Source organism: Lissotriton vulgaris, chromosome 5 (assembly GCF_964263255.1).
Source record: "Lissotriton vulgaris chromosome 5, aLisVul1.2, whole genome shotgun sequence".
NCBI classification, from domain to species: domain Eukaryota; kingdom Metazoa; phylum Chordata; class Amphibia; order Caudata; family Salamandridae; genus Lissotriton; species Lissotriton vulgaris.
Window position 1 is genome coordinate 1480228161 of NC_141693.1, and position 15907 is coordinate 1480244067.

The 15907-nt window shown below is 45.8% G+C and overlaps 1 protein-coding gene across 4 annotated transcripts in view; it reads left to right on the forward strand.

Moving 5' to 3' along the window:
* RBBP5 (RB binding protein 5, histone lysine methyltransferase complex subunit) overlaps nt 1-15907 on the forward strand; it is a 225494-nt gene that overhangs the window by 165461 nt on the left and 44126 nt on the right. For 2 of the 4 annotated variants that reach the window (XM_086923451.1, XM_086923453.1), the window contains exons 11-12: nt 11680-11749; nt 14736-14965. In XM_086923451.1, the coding sequence (XP_086779577.1) occupies nt 11680-11749; nt 14736-14965 (300 nt within the window). Of the gene's footprint in view, nt 1-11679; nt 11750-14731; nt 14966-15907 lie in introns of all 4 variants that reach the window. The other 2 variants (XM_086923450.1, XM_086923452.1) reach the window with 1 other exon arrangement.

Below are 15907 nucleotides of genomic sequence, written 5' to 3' on the forward strand. Positions count from 1 at the left end.
GTGGAACAAAAAAGGCAAAAAGTTTGAAAATCTAGAGAGTCATCCTTTTCTTCTGTGCCTCATACTCCACATAGAACTACCTCGGAGACGAAGGCTCCGTTGTCGTTGCCGTCGTCGAAGTCTAAAGAAATTCCTGTCAGCTCGCCAACGAAGGCGTCGATGACTCAGACAACGATCACCATCTTAACGACGACTGTGTGAGAAGTTGGCCTGGCAGATGCTGTCCACTGTTCTAGTGGGCACCTTGCACTAGTCCAAATGACCCTTATTGATGGTAGGTTTAATGACAACCTATATAGAAAGCTATCCTAGTGGTAGCTGTGGAGAGCAGCCTTCAGGCTAAGTCTTGAAGGAATGTAAAGCAGCTTGTTATACCAGTCTATAATCTCATGAATGACCAAATGAAAGGAGAACCACGCCTGGTATATACATAAAATATATGTATTTATTCTAAATATATTCCTCTAGTCTCTTTATGAGGCTAGAGGCAAACGTACATTCAAGTAAACTTATGTAGCACACAGTAAATTAGCACAATATACGTAGAGCCCTAGGGGCGTACCAAACCATATATTAAGAAAGTGATAGAAGAACCACGACTGGCCTAGATACAAGGCCTAGAGCCTTTAGAACCGGTGGGGCCACCAGAACCACCCAAGGTAGTGACACAGGGGACCCATGGGGGATGTGTGCAGTGTCTAAACACAGCCGCAAATCACCATTAACTTCTATGGGGAAAGTCGCGGTTGGAATTTAAAGGATAAGCAACACTTGGAAGAGGACTTGGAGCAAACCCCTTTAGTACTAGGCAGTTCTAGAGTCAATACCCACAGAAGTACCTGAGTACTCGTGTTTCCTCAACCAGGGAAGCCGGTTGCATAGGTGTCTTTTGATGTCGGGTTTCATCATCGTTTTCAATGGTGATCTGCTGCAAAGTGCTGCTGGCGATCCAAGTCGAAAGTGTCCGGGTGGATCGAAGATCTGAAGCACCTGGAAGCAGATGGGACAGAGTCTGGGTCACTAGCCAGTGACCAGGAAGGCGATGAGCAGATAGATACTCACCGATGTCGGGTGATTTCAGGTGAAGGTGAAGCTTGACTCCTCACCCACGAGGACCAGGAGGCGTCTACGACGACCAGGAGCTGGATTCGAGCTGTCCCACGAAGGATGTCGAGTGCTGCGGTGTCTGTATCCGGATTGGACCCAACAAGCCTTGGCAACAGCAACACACGCAGAAAGCAAAGATTGGCTTCAGTGCAGACCCGCACGGTCTGAGGGACTCACCACTCGGTGGGACGTCAGGGCACGTCTGGAGCAACCAGGAAAGCCCAAGAAACAGAAGAGTTGCCTTCGTGGGGACCCATCAGTCAACGGACCAAGGATCGCGAAGGAGCCTCGAGCGAAAATACTAGAAGCGGGCCCACGGAACACTCGTGTGGTGTAGGCCCACAATCTTCGGTGCAAATGGTGCTCGGGGCTTGGATTACAAGTAGCCCAACGCACAACTTAGGGAAGTTGATGCACTTGCAAATGTGGACGGTGTCCAGGAGTTCCGGTTCAACGTCCCTCGTGTCGGCCTCTGAGAAGTCTGGAAGTCTGTATCCCTAGTCACAAATCTGTCAGGATTCAGCAGGAGCCTTGGAAATGCAGACCGGCAAGTTGCTTCTTTGGTGCCTGTTTGAACAGTGGAGTCACTCCTTGACCCCAAGGGAGATTCTTCCGTCTTCTAGTCGTTTAGAATGTCGAAGTTCCAGGATGTGTGTTGCAGAGTTTCGTCCAGGTGTAATCTGAAGTCCTAAGGACTGGGTTCCTATACTTATACTAAGTTAGGGGGTTGGACATACTCTGGGGACCCACCTATGGGAGGGTCGGGGAAGAGGGGTGGTTACACCCATTCCCTTTGTCCAGTTTGGCGCCAGAGCAGGGGCTGAGTGCCCCTGCAACTGGTTTGAACTGGGGTATGCACAGGGACACCAAGTGTGCCCCAGCACTGTCTGAAAAGCATTCTATGAGTGCACCCACCCAGCCCCAATACACTAAAACCTGTCTGGGAGGTGGTTACACCTCCCTGTGACAGGAAACCTATTGTCCAGGCCTCCCCTGCCGGAGTTTTGTCTAGCAGCAGGAGGTCAGACTCGTGTCTGTGGCTGCAGTATCCATTTTTTGATGCTGGGGCTATTTTAAACTATTACCGGTTAGGTTAGTGTGTACATGTCTTCTCCCTCTAGAAAGGTGGAATTCTACCCCTGCTGCCAAAATTGGTGGGGGGTGGGTAGGATTCCAAAGTGTTTGACACCAAACGTGACATGTTTCCATGCAGCCATTCCAAAGTTAGCATTTACCGCGAGGTTATAATGCACTTAAGAGTATATGGTCTGGCTGCATCACAGAACATCATCAGAGAATAGATTTTGAAAGCTGCATAGGGGCCCTTCTCATGCATGGGCACCCTCTCACACAAAACCAAGCAGCTAGGTTGGGGTCCTGGATAGCAGGGCCCCAGCCAGACTAAAGTTGAAAAACAGTGAAACACCAGTCAAAAGTGGGGGTAACCATAGTAAGCAGATCCTACTCTCCTACAGACGGCGTCGTCGACAGCTGTTACGACACCGTCGACGGTGAGTGTGAGACTATAGTCGACGGCATCTACGCCGTCGACTAGAGCGTCGACGAGCAAGCCTTCTACAGTGACTGGTTTTAGATCTCCGATGATGAAGTCCTCCACATCTCAATTACACCATTTGCTCCGTCGACAGACAAGGCAGAGTGTTCCACACCAAAAATGTCCCCGCTTCTTCAATCCACTATTCTGGATTGTCTCCTGGGAGTCTGAGGAGGAAGGCCCTTATGGACCAGCCTATAGTCTCTCTCAACTGCACATTAAAAGTCAAGTGTCGGATGAAGAAGAATTCCAGGAAGTACAGGAACAATTCTCCTTTAAAGATCGTCTGGTACAGGAGTATAAACATAATGAATCTTTCCATCAAGCTTATAATTATGAAGAAGAGGAGGAAGCGCATCCCAATGTACAGGAGGAGTCTATGTCAGTACCTTTATCTTTAACATCTGATTTAAGGCACATGATGAACAGCTATTATCGTCGTTTTCCAGAGGATAATGCTCCGACCTCCACCTCAGCAAATATATCACAGAGAGTGGTTCAGGCACCATTAGTTAAATCTCCGCCTCCAGTGCAAAGAGTAGACACTCCGAAAATAATAACTATTCGGGATGACCTCGTGTAGAGTGATCACGAAGACCAATCAGAGGAAGGAGAAATATTCCAAGATGACATCGTAGGAGATGAATGGGATCAATATATTGTTCCAACATCACCTTCGTCACCGCTACCTCAGCAAGCTCTCCGCCGGAGGACATTGCCAGTTTCCATGATCTGATGGAAAAAGCCTCGAAGAGGTTTGAACTTTCATTGCCTGTGAAGGAGAATTAATGTTTTCTATATGATTTTAAGGAAACATCTCGAAAATCTATAAGAACCATCCCAATAATCCAACATATATGGGATGAAGGTCTAAAATTGATGAAAAATCCGGCCTCAGTACCAGCCTCAATTCCAAAAATTGAGAAGAAATACCGTGCTCCTAAGACTTCACCTGGTGCCTGATAGGACATCCACGTCCTGAGTCGGTTGTTACGCAGGCAGCACAGAGACGCTTCAAAAATCCGGTCTCCGCCTGTTTGGCTCCCCCTGACAAAGAGTATAAGAGGATGGATAGTGTGGGAAAGCGCTTTGCACTGATGGCAGCAGCTTCCATCAGGGCAGCAAAAGCACTGGCACTCGTCAGCCGATACAATAGACAAATGTGGTCGGACATCGCCCCAATTCTGTCCCACCTTTCAGACGACAAGAGAGAGGAAGCGACTACAATTCTCCTGGACGGAGCCAGAGCAACGTCTGAGTCCATTGACATAGCAATAGACATCGTATCTGTGGGCTTCAGGCAGATGGCTGGAGGAGTGGCGCTCCACAGGCAAGGATGGCTGAAAGCCACATCTTCCAGACCTGAAGTCCAAGCCAAAATCATGGACATGCCTTTTGATGGGGAGAGCCTTTTCGGGAAGCACATTGACGCGGTGCTTATGGGGATAAAGGCAGACACGGACACAGCTAGAGATCTGGGGTCCTTACAGCAGGGCCGTTTTCAATATTTTCGTGGTGGAGGATCGAGAGGACAATACCATCAGCGATCCTCCTTTCAGTCAAACAGGTACCAACCTTCCCAACAGCAGGGGTACAGTCAATTCTCCAATAATCATCAGTATTGGTCCACTAACACCACCTATCAACAGCAGGCTAGGAGGAAACCTGCTGCGAGAGGAAAGACACAGGACTCCGGTCGGAGGCAGTGACGCTCTTCAGGTGCCACCAGCCCAGTCGCTCCTCAAGCAGATCCATTACCTCTCTCGTTATCTCAATCATTGGGAGTCAATAGTTTCCGACAAATGGGTGTTGGACAATATACAGCAAGGCCACACCCTAGAATTCTTACAAAAACCTCCAACTCAACCACCTATTCACAGGAAGCAAAACCATCTCTCAGCCCTCAAGGCAGAAGTCTTAGCTCTCATTGTGAAAGGAGCAATCGAAGAAGTTTCCCTAGAACAACTAGGGAAAGGATTCTATTCACAATTTTTTCTTATAAAGAAAAATCATTCTACCAAATGGAGGCAGGTAATGGACCTCAGAAGTCTGAACACATACATAAACATTTTGGTTCTGTCTCTGCAGGAAATCCTCTTATTACTATGCAGTGGAGATTACATGGCATCATTAGACCTCTTGGATGCATATTTCCATATCCCAATTCACAGAAAGCACAGACAGTATCTGCGGTTCGTGGTGGCGGTGCGCCACTACCAATTCAAAGTATTGCCCTTCTGCATCAGATCTGCACCAAGGGTTTTCACAAAGTGTATGGCGCCGGTCGCAGCACACTTGAGGCAGCAAGGTCTCCAGATTTTTCCATATATGGACGACTGGCTGATAAAAGGCACATTGTACTAGGAAGCGCAACGGCCCCTAGTAGGTTGCATGGACCTATTCCAAGATTTAGGGCTTCGGATAAGCAAAGAGGTCTTTCCTTATCCCAGCACAGTCACTTCAATTCCTCGGAGCAATGTTAAATACTCAGGAAGCTAAAGCATACACTTCGGAAGAACTCATACAAAAGATTTTGCGTTTGACAGCATCAAGAAAATCAAAAAGGTCTACTTCAATCAGGATCTTCAAATCTTTTCTGGGACTGATGTCATCCTGCATCCCATTGGTTCCCAACTGTCGCCTGCGCATGAGACCACTGCAAAAATCTCTAGACAAGCAATGGGTTCAAGCCCTGGGTTCATTTGAGGACAAACTCAATATCAACACTCCGATCAAGCTCGCACTGTCATGGTGGGGCATCAGGGACAAAGGGTCTCCTCTTTGAACCTCAGTCTCCCAATTACGTCATTGTGAGAAAGTGGCTCTATATAAACTGGACCAGAATAAGGTACAGTGTGTATAGAGTCCACAAACCCCAGAGGTATGACAGAGGTTAAAGCCAGGTGTGACCTTACTCTCTAAAGTGGTAGCTTGGTCGAGCAGTAAGGCAGTATCAGAGGACAGTGTAAACCATTTGTTGTACACACTCAGTCAGCAAAAGGTTTCACACACTCAAAGACTAAACTCCAGCCAATTGTTTTTATATCAAAGATATAGATGTTTTATTTCTAGAACGAACAGGTAACAAAATATACTACTGTCAATTTGAGAGGTCTCAGATGAGTACTTTGTAGAAAGGCAATAAACTTTGTGAACACAATAGGTACAGGGGTTGCAGTAGGCAACGCAATTCTAAACACACTTTAGCATTGATCTCAATGGGTTCTCATCATATAAGTACAGTTGATTACTGTGTGGATTACTTTGGTAGGTCCAGGACTGGATCCTAGATTCAGTCCTGGGGTATAAGCTGATAACAGTTTGGTATAAACGTTTTAGTTATTGTAGTGATTTTTCAGGAATATGAAGCTGTTTTAAAGTTTACACTTAAAAACTTTTCAATGAAAATCTGACAATGTTATCCAATGGGAGAAAATTCAGGTTGCAGGTAAAGTACGATCTTGTTACTTTTGTAATCCAGTACTAGGCTCCTAGGTCCAGCACTGGGGTCTCAACTTAAAACAGGTAAGTAATTACGTTCCAGTATTTCGTATGATTTTTAAAGAATATTTCAGGTTTTCAAAAGTAGACACTTCGAAGAAATTTCATAGAAAAGCAGACAATGGATTCCTATGGAGAAAATCCAAGTTACTAGTAAACCCGGTAAGGATTACTTTTGCGGTTCAGTACGGGACCACAAGGTACAGTACTGGCTTCTCTCCTGATCACAGGTGAGTACTTCGGGAATCGGAATTCGGGTGATTTTATATGAATATTTTAAGTTTCCAAAACTTCACGCTTAGAATATTTTTCGAGTCAAGCCAGTCAATGTTATCCAACGGCAGGTAAGTGAGTTACCGGTTTCCAGGTGAGTACTCGACTTTTGAAGTTAAGGTTCTGGGCATAGACTCAGGGGTCCCTCAGGGTCAGGTAGGTACAGTTGGTTCACCCTCAGCGGCACATGGGCGGCTGGGTGCAGAGGTAGTTAGGCCCAATGTTATCCAACGAGGGGCAGGGGGCCTCCGATTGGTGGCTGCTGGCTAGCAGGCCACACGGCTGTGGGAGCTGGGCTCCTGGTCACTTGCTCAGGGCAAAGGGGGAAGTAGGATAGGACAAAGGTGGCACGGCCAGCGGTACTCGGGCGGCTGGGTGCAGGCTGCTTTTGAGCCGTCTGGCACTCAAGGTTATTCAATGGGACAGGTGAACGATGAACAAAGGTTGCAGGCTTGGGGACGGAGACTCTTCAGGGGTGACCACCACTTCCAGAGGTAAGTTGGGATCTTGGAGCACAGGTAAGCACCCCAAAGGAAGGCGCAGGGCATTGCCGGGCGCCGGGTGCAGGGGTGTCTTTGGGGGTCGGAAAAGGTTACCCTCAGCTGGTCGCGGTTGGGGGAGGGCCCTGGTTCTGAGTCTGCAGGCGTCGTCTGGTTCGTCGAGGAGGGTCTTTGGGCACTGGACTTAGGGTCCCAGTCGCCGGGGGGACGTCCTCGTGGTCTTGGATCACTCTGGCACAGGCGGGGCCTGGCGCGTGCAGATTGGGCTGGTCCGAAGCTTCCTGGCTGGCAACAGAGGGAGTTGTTGCAGCAGAGCCTTTGCTGATGGGAGTCCAAATCTTCAAGAGGGTCCAGGCAGGCAGGTCCTCAGGGTGCCCCAAGGTTGCTGTCCGCTGGAGTCGCCGGGATTAGGCAGGAACAGGTGCCGGGATCGATAGGCCGGGGCCAAGTCAGTTGGGGTCGTCCTGTTGTTAGCAGCTGCACGGCGGGTCTTCTTCTTGATCTTCTTTCTTCTTGATCTTCTTTCTTCTTTGCTTATCGGGATCTGAGGAAGGAAGGTTCAGGGAGCCCCTAAATATTGAATTTAGGGGCGTTACAGGTAGGGCAAGGGCAGGGACCTATAGGTTCCTGCCTGTGGGAGGGGGGCAGGAGCCTAGCTGTGATTGGGCAGTGCTCCCCATCTCCAAGATGGCCGGAGCCCGGGGTCGTGCTTCACCTCGTCTTCCCCACCTGAGGGGTGGGGTTGGCACAGGCTGGCACATCCCCTTCCTGACATAGTTTTTCCCGCCAATCTTCCCGCCAGAGTGGGGGTCAGGACTGGTGGGGGCCAGTTGCTGGGTACAGCAAATGGTCTGGAGAAGCTCACAGAGGCAGCAGGCCTTTGAAGCTTCCCCCTGCCCATCCTGGTGGAAGAGACCTAGCACCTCGCCCAGGATGTGCATTGGTGCAGGCCCAGGAGAGCGGGGGGCTCTCCACCCAGGGGTCCAGCAACATTACTGCTGTGTGGCAGCCTAGGCAGCCTCTCAGTCCAGACGTGGTTTGTGGTTAGGTTTCAGGGGGCATCTCTAAGATGCCCTCTGTGGTGCATTTTTCATTAAATCCCATACTGGCATCAGTGTGGATTTAATGTGCTGAGAAGTTTGATACCAAACTTGTCAGTCTTCAGTGTAGCCATTATGGTGCTGTGGAGTTCGTAATGTTGACCTCCCAGGACCATATACTCTTAATGGCATCACTGCACTTACAGTGCCCAGGAATGGCCATGGGTACTGTAGGGGCACAGGGCTCATGCGCCTGTGCCCACACCACGAGCATAGGGCACCCAGCTAGAGGGGTGACTGAGGTATGTCAGGGCCGTGGGTTTGTGGGCATGGCACACAGGGATGTGTGCCATGTCGACTCTTAGTTTCGTTCTGTACTTATGCACTCAGCCTGCAAAGGTAGTGTGTGGGTGCCAGGGTACAGGGCCCCTAAGGGTGGCACAATAAGTGCTGCAGTCCTTAGGGGTCTTCTCTGGTCACCATGCCCTGGGTACCTAGGGAACCATTTATTAGGGGCTGACAGGTGGCCAGAGATGCCAATTGGGTTTTAGTTTCAACACAGTTTTAGGAAAGGAACACAGGCCCTGGGTACCTGGTTGGCAGGAGCCCCGGGCACACTCAGTCAAAGCACATCAGAAGTCAAAAAAAAGTGGGGGCATACCAATGCAAGAAAGATGGCACTTTCTCACTGTCACGACATCAGGCGCTTCCTTACAAGGTTGGGGAGCACACTTACAAGACCTAGAGATTCAAGGTCATTGGTCCACTCATGAGGCAGCACTGCACATCAATCTATTGGAATTAAAAGCGGTATTCTTGGGTCTTCAAGCCTTCCTTCCCAGAATCCGTGGCTTGCCGGTTCTAGTCAGGACCGACAGTACGACAACAATGTTTTATCTATGAAGCAAGGTGGCACGCAGTCAAAATCCCTGTCAGCTCAAGCCCAAGAAATTTGGAATTGGCTCTTACAGCACAACATCGCTCTGCAGGTAGAGCACATTCCTGGAGTGCACTATACAAGGGCAGATTACCTAAGCAGATCACCTACCATGTGTCACGAATGGGAACTGAATCACAATATACTCCTACGAATATTCAGTCTATGGGGCAAACCGAAATTAGACTTGTTTGCAAATCAATAAAACAAGAAATGCAAACATTTCACAAGCAGATTTTCACAAACAGTATCACGTGGAAATGCTCTGCACCTTCGCTGTACAGGGATGTTTGCATAAGCGTTTCCCCCATTCCCCCTACTTCCGAGGATTCTAAGGAAAATCCGGTTGTAACCATGTCACATAATTTTGATAGCCCCCCTGGCCAAGACAGTTCTGGTACACGGAACTCATCCAATTGTCAGTGGAACCCAGAGTGCAATTTCCAATAATACAGAATCTAATTTCCATGAAACCAGGACAGGTTCTTCACCCGCAATTTACCTCTCTAAATTTGTCAGCTTGGAACCTTATGAGCATGAATTTCAATCGTTAGATATTCCTCAAGAATGTTGAGAGATACTAGCAATTTCTAGAGCAATTTCTACTAGCAAAACCTATACAGCAAAATGGAAGAGATTTGCAATTTGTGTTCATCACAAGCTTTACACCCTTTTAATTCTTCACCAGAGCAAATACTTCCGTATCTACTACACCTAGCCAAGGCCGGTCTTTCTCATGCATCAATAAAAGTACATCTGGCGGCTATCTCCATATACGCAGAACACCAGATTGTCCCTCGCTTTGGTCTGAAAGACTGATTAAAGTATTCCTAAAAGGTTTGTTCAGACTGTAACCACAAATTAAACACCCATCGCCTCATTGGCAGTTCAACACGGTTTTGTCTCAATTCATGAGAGCTCTGTTCGAACCGGTTCACAAGGCTGAATTGCTGTTCATGACATGGAAAGTAGCTTTACTTCTTGCCCTCACTTCGGCCAGGAGGGTCAGCGAGACCCAAGCATTTTCGGTTACGGAGCTATTCCTACAATTCAGACAAGATAAAGTAATTCTCAGGACAAACCCAAAGTTTATTCCTAAAATTCCTACGGCTTTTCATCTCAATGAGCCAATTGTGTTCGCCACATATTTCAAAATCCGAACTACTGCAGCAGAAAAATCTCTGCACACGTTGGACATTAGGAGATGTCTCAAATTCTACATAGACAAAACAAAGTCTTTTCGTAAAACAAATCAACTACGTGTAGCTTATTCTGGGCCCAGGAAAGGTTTGGCCCTCTCAATAACTTCCATTTCTAGAGGTGTTGCATCTGCCATTGTTTTATGTCATAAAAAAGCAGGAAAACCTTTGCACATGTGAGTGCGCGCTCATTCCACTCGGAAGATGGCAGCTTCTGCCGGCAGGTGTCTCGCTAACGGACATTCGCAAAGCGGCAACATGGACAAATGTGCACACGTTAACAGACATTATTGTCTGGGCACGGAGTGGAAAGCAGATTCAGCAGTGGGTCAAGTAGTTCTGCGGCACCTGTTTCACTAAGGTACTTGTCTTTCACTATATGGTTTGTTAAATATATAATTGTGTATGTATACATTTTCACAGCTGTAAAGGACCGTTTCGTAGTTCTTAATGAGTCTCTTTTCTTATAGCAATTTCAAAATATACAGTATAGCGTTTAAAAAAAAGAAATAAATTAAAAAAAAGTGACAAAGCAGAGCCCTAGAGACAAAGGATAAGGACTGCTATGTATTCTGATACAAGCATGTGAATCTATGAAAGATTCAATACTGGAGAAAAAAATAGTCACTTACCTGTACACTAGGGTTCTCCAGTATTATCTTTCATAGATTCACATGCGACCCGCCCGCCTCCCCGTTTCTTCTTAGGTAGACCACCCTTATCTCTGTTTTCACCCGTGGCTCACTCTTGGTCTGTTGGAAATCTGAGGTATGGTGTATCTGAGGGCTGGCATCTGATTGGCTGTTGTTTGGGCCACATAATGAGGATAAGTGGTTACCCAAGGATATACTCTTCTATGGTTTCTAGGCAGTTTTTTCTTTTACTGCTATGGTTATTCTTTTACCGTGAGACTCCCACCATGACGACGGGGAAGATACAAGCATGTGAATCTATGAAAGATAATACTGGAGAACCATAGTATACAGGTAAGTAACAATTTTTTTCCTCCTCCCTGTTACCATCTCCTCCTGTTAGCTTATTCTCATGGTAAATTAAAAGTAAGAAACCGTGATACTTGCTATATTCATTATTACCCAACATGTGCACAAGTGTAGATAGGAATGCAATCTTATTCTACATTCCAATGATTCAGGGGAACTCTACTGCTGTGTTTCTTCCCCCATAGAATGTACTTACCTCCACACTGATTGAGACTTACCAATTTCATGGTCCCACACTCGAAACCATTTCTCCGTATCCTATTCCAAATTATACACCACCCTTATTTACCTGCACTATACATATAGAATTTCTGCGCCTCTGTTTTTGATATCTTTAACTATAATCCGTCTTGACACCCACCCTCAATCACTTTGATGATTATTGTACATATTACTGCAGCACATGCTTTTATTTATCCAACAACATTCTGTGCTCTGATACCCATGGGGGTGGGGGTGCAAGTCCATTTAAAAACCCTCATAAATAAAATATACAGCGGCCTTGTACACACCCATGCTTTCCCTTGTAGGTTGGGTATTACATTATTTCTTTATTTCATTTTCAGGTGGAGACGCAGCTGAGGACGAAGAGGTGGATGTTACCAGTGTGGATCCGATTGCTGCTTTTTGCAGCAGGTGAAAGAGCTAAGAATATTGTTGGGAAACTTTTTAATTCAGTCGACTCACCTCTACATTGCTAATACTTCCCTGCTCTGAGAGACACACCACCCATAAAGTAACTTTTACTAGCTCTCAGACGCACCCTTTCCCCAGAGTTTGAGAAGCACACCTAGCCCATAATAGTCTTTCCTATCTCTGAGAAACACTTCTACACCATAGCAATCATTCCCATCGTTGAGAAGCAACCTGCTACTTGGTAATCATTCCAGCCCTGTGAAGCAGGCCTGTCCACCGTAGCCCTTCTTTGCTCTAAGAAGTACAACGGGAGTATAGTAGCCCTTCCTAGCACAGAGAAGCGCAATGACCATTTCAACCTACCTACAACAGGCTTATTCCTTCTTCCATGGCTCTAAGAAGCACACATAAGCATGTAATCTGATCCATTCTGCAAAGTACACTCAGACCATGGCAACCCTTTTAGACTCCGAGAAGCACATCAACCCCATGGTGTTTCTTCACAGCTCTGAGAAGCTCACTTGCCCATGGTCACCTTTCCAAGCTCTGATAAGCACATCTTCTCACACAGTAATAGTTGCCATCTCTTAGACACACACCCGCACCGTGGCAACCATTTGAATCTCCGAAAACTGATCTTCCCTCCTATGGTAATCCTCCCAGTTCTGAGAAACATTCTTAAGCACTTTTAGCCTTGCTGGTCAGAGTAACACTCATCCATCCCTTCCTTCCTTAGGTGTGAGAAGTACAGATGCCCATTTGCAGCCTTATCTTTCTCTGAGAAGCACTCCAGCTTGTCAAAGCATTGCCCTGCTCAATAAAGCACACCTGCTGTGTGGTAGCTCTAGCTTCTAGACCATGGGTGTCTAACAGGTTGATTGTGAGCTACTAGGAACTCGCTGCTTCCCTCTTTGTAGCCCACAGTTTGCTGGCTTAAAAATATGCAACTGCCCTTTTCCAAAGGTAGCACTTTGAAACAATGTGCACCCTGTTCTGTGAGACCCTGGTCTTTAACCCCCAATCCTTGGATCGTTGTCTTTTATTTCTAGACTTTTTCCCCTCTGTATTCACTTTTCTCCCCTCTTTCTTTCGTTTCCTCTTTTCTCACTCCTTCTATGTTTTGAGTGCTTATGTTTCTTCCTTCTCTTTTGTCTTTTCTTTTCATCCTTTCATTTCCGTTCTTGCTGTTTTTCTCTCTATTTTTTTCTTTCTTCTCCTATTTACCTGTTATTCCTTATCTCGGTTTCTTTCCCGCTCTTCTTTTTTTTTTTATTTTTTATTTTTTTTACTTTTTTCTTGCTCAATCCTTCCTAATTATTATTTGTTTAATGTTCTTCTTTCTTGGCTGTCATTCTCTCCATTTTGTTTATTCTTGTTTGAACTTTTTTCTTTTTTCTGCTGCTCTTTTGTTTGACTTGTTTCCTTTCCTGCTTCTTTCTTTCTTTCCTTTAATTCCCTTTTTTGTTGTTTGACTTTTATCTTAATTTCTTTCATTCTTCCATGTTTCTGCAGCTTTCTTTTCTTTCTTGCTTTCTATTTTTCTGATGGTTTGTTTTTCTACTTCTTTTCTTTTTCTTTCTTCATTCATTTCCATTTCTTTCATTTTCTTTCCTTTGCTCCTTTCCTAGTCTTCATTTTCTTTTTTTGCTCGTCTCCCTTTTGTGATAAGGCGTTTTAAAGTAACAGTGTTGTAAAGCTCACTGAAGCACAACTGGGGATACTCGAGTCAAGGTGTTTGAGTTGTGTACCCTTTCAAAATCCTTATGTTGGGAAGTGGTATTGGAATGTTGTCAATGATCTAAAGTAACTCTCCCTATAGAAGAGGTTGGAGACCCCTGTTCCAGACTGAAAGCTGGATAGACATGATAGATTTTCGTAGCCTTGGGAAACACACCCAGCCTTAGTAATGCTGCCTATCATCTTTGTCCCCATCCCGATGGTCATTGTGCTGGTAGGTAATCCTGCACTGCCCACGGAAGTACTTTGCCCTTAAGAGATTTGTTGACCTCCCCAGCCTTGGTAGTACACCCTACCTTTGTAAACGTAACCAGTTTTGAAAAGCAGTCCCATCCCGTTAACCTTGTACATCCCTTTGCTAAATGTGCCAAGCTTTGAGAACCAGCCCCACATCTTGGTTACTGTGTCTATATTCTGAAAGCACACCTGTCCATCCTCTTAGTAATGTTACCCAGCTCAATTGTCCCTTGGCAGTCCTACTTAGCTCATCCAATTCTTGGTAACCATATCCAGTGCCTAAAACCACACCTGTCACTTGGTATTCCTACCCAGCTGACCTGAATCTGTACCCAGCAATGAGGCAAACACCTGCCTCCCAGGAACTCAAAACATCTGTGAGAAACACCCAAACCCATCTATAGTGATCAAATGCAAAACAGATCTTTCAGAGTGATATGTATGTGTTTGCCCAGGGATCAGATCTCTTAACGATTTGGTTTGCCTATTTCATCTACCTGTTCAAATTAGGATTCAGGTTAAGGTCCTCGTAATTGCTCAGAAGGCATTTTGGGGGAAAAGTATGCTTTTGCTCCATCTTAATAAAATGCTACTTAAGCTTCGGATCAGCAGCAGGCTTATGTCAGAGGCCGGGCTGTGGAATATCTTATCGAGAGAACTTCGAGCAGACAACATAGTCAGTTTCCTCCTTCAAGACACATTTGTTTAAGGAGGACTACTTTTTGACCCATGTCCTCACCACTGCAACAATCTATTGGTCTCTTACCCACACATCAAACAGGTCTTGTAAATTTGTAAATGGATTATGGCGCTGAAATATTCTTCATGGATTTGAAAAGCTGTGCTCCTCCGCCTGACCATTGCCATGGGTGTTCTGCAGCTTTTCATCTGAAATTGAACATGGGGTCTGTCTCCTGACAAGATTCATAGTTTGCCTGCAAGACTTGTGCCTTTTAGTTGACCTTAGTGTGAAGCGAGGACTTTACCCAAATTCTCTTTGCGTATATTGCAGTGACGAGGAGCTGGAGGACCTAAAGTCCTTGCTCTACCTACCTATCGCCCCTGAGGTAGAGGATCCGGAGGAGAACCCCTATGGGCCAGTGCCTGAGGCTGGTCAAGTGCCCGTCGGAGAGGAGGAAGTGGCCCCAGATAAGAAGAGGCCAATCTCAGTTGATGGTTCGCAGCCACCCAAAAAGAAGCCGAAAACCACTACTATTGAGCTAGATGGAGTGCCTAATGATGGTAAGTGCGTTCCACTTCAACCAAGATGAGCGTTGCCACCCAGGCTCTTAACAGCTGCCATGCCTTTCTTTTGCTAGATTGCTGCCGAGTCAACCTCGTTGTGTATAAGGACATCATGCACTTATGTAACTGGTTGTTTATTGTGAAAACATGCAGAACTTGACATGCTGCTCACTGTTTTGTACTCTTCTCTGTGTGAAAGAATAGTGTGCATTGCTGTTGGTCATGTTATAAATGTTGTTTTCTGCGGCTCCTTCCTGTGTTGTGCATAATTGTGTGGATGTGAAGTCTTTATTGCTGGTGTCTATGTTCTACTTGTTCACTTTGTGTGAGGAAAGCTTAATCTGTTGCTGACCGCTACCGTTGAGTGTGTGAGAAGCTACCCATGCTGTACTTAGTTGCCTCTGTGGAACTATTCTAGATTCATATGCTATGTGTCCCCTGCCATCTAATAGTTGGATTTGGAAAAAATATCTTGTTTGCATGTCCAGATTCTTTATGGTGTGATCATAATGTTGTCTAATGTCTGCAACACCTCTCCTCTCCACACTATAGATTGTAGTTTTGTATTGTTTTATCCACTATCAAATTCAGAACCATGTGTATCGACAAGCCATAAGAGTCACTCTTTTCGGTGATTGGATACATTCACTATCCCAACAAGTGTGACTTTTGAAGTCCGGAACTTAGTGAATTTGGTATGGAGCCATTGGGACAGGGAAAAGTCTGAAACTTAATTTGTTGGTGACTGAGCATTTTCAATACCTTGTTGGGCTTTATAATCTTTAGAGACACATTGATCAAAATCTCGAGGATCACTCGTAGCCTTGAGTTCATTTTTAAAGAAGCACCAGGTCAATAAATGTGTTGCATTTTTTTTTTAAGTAAAGGGAAGGTTGTGTATTTTACATTATTATCTTCAAGCTGCAGATAGCAAGGCCT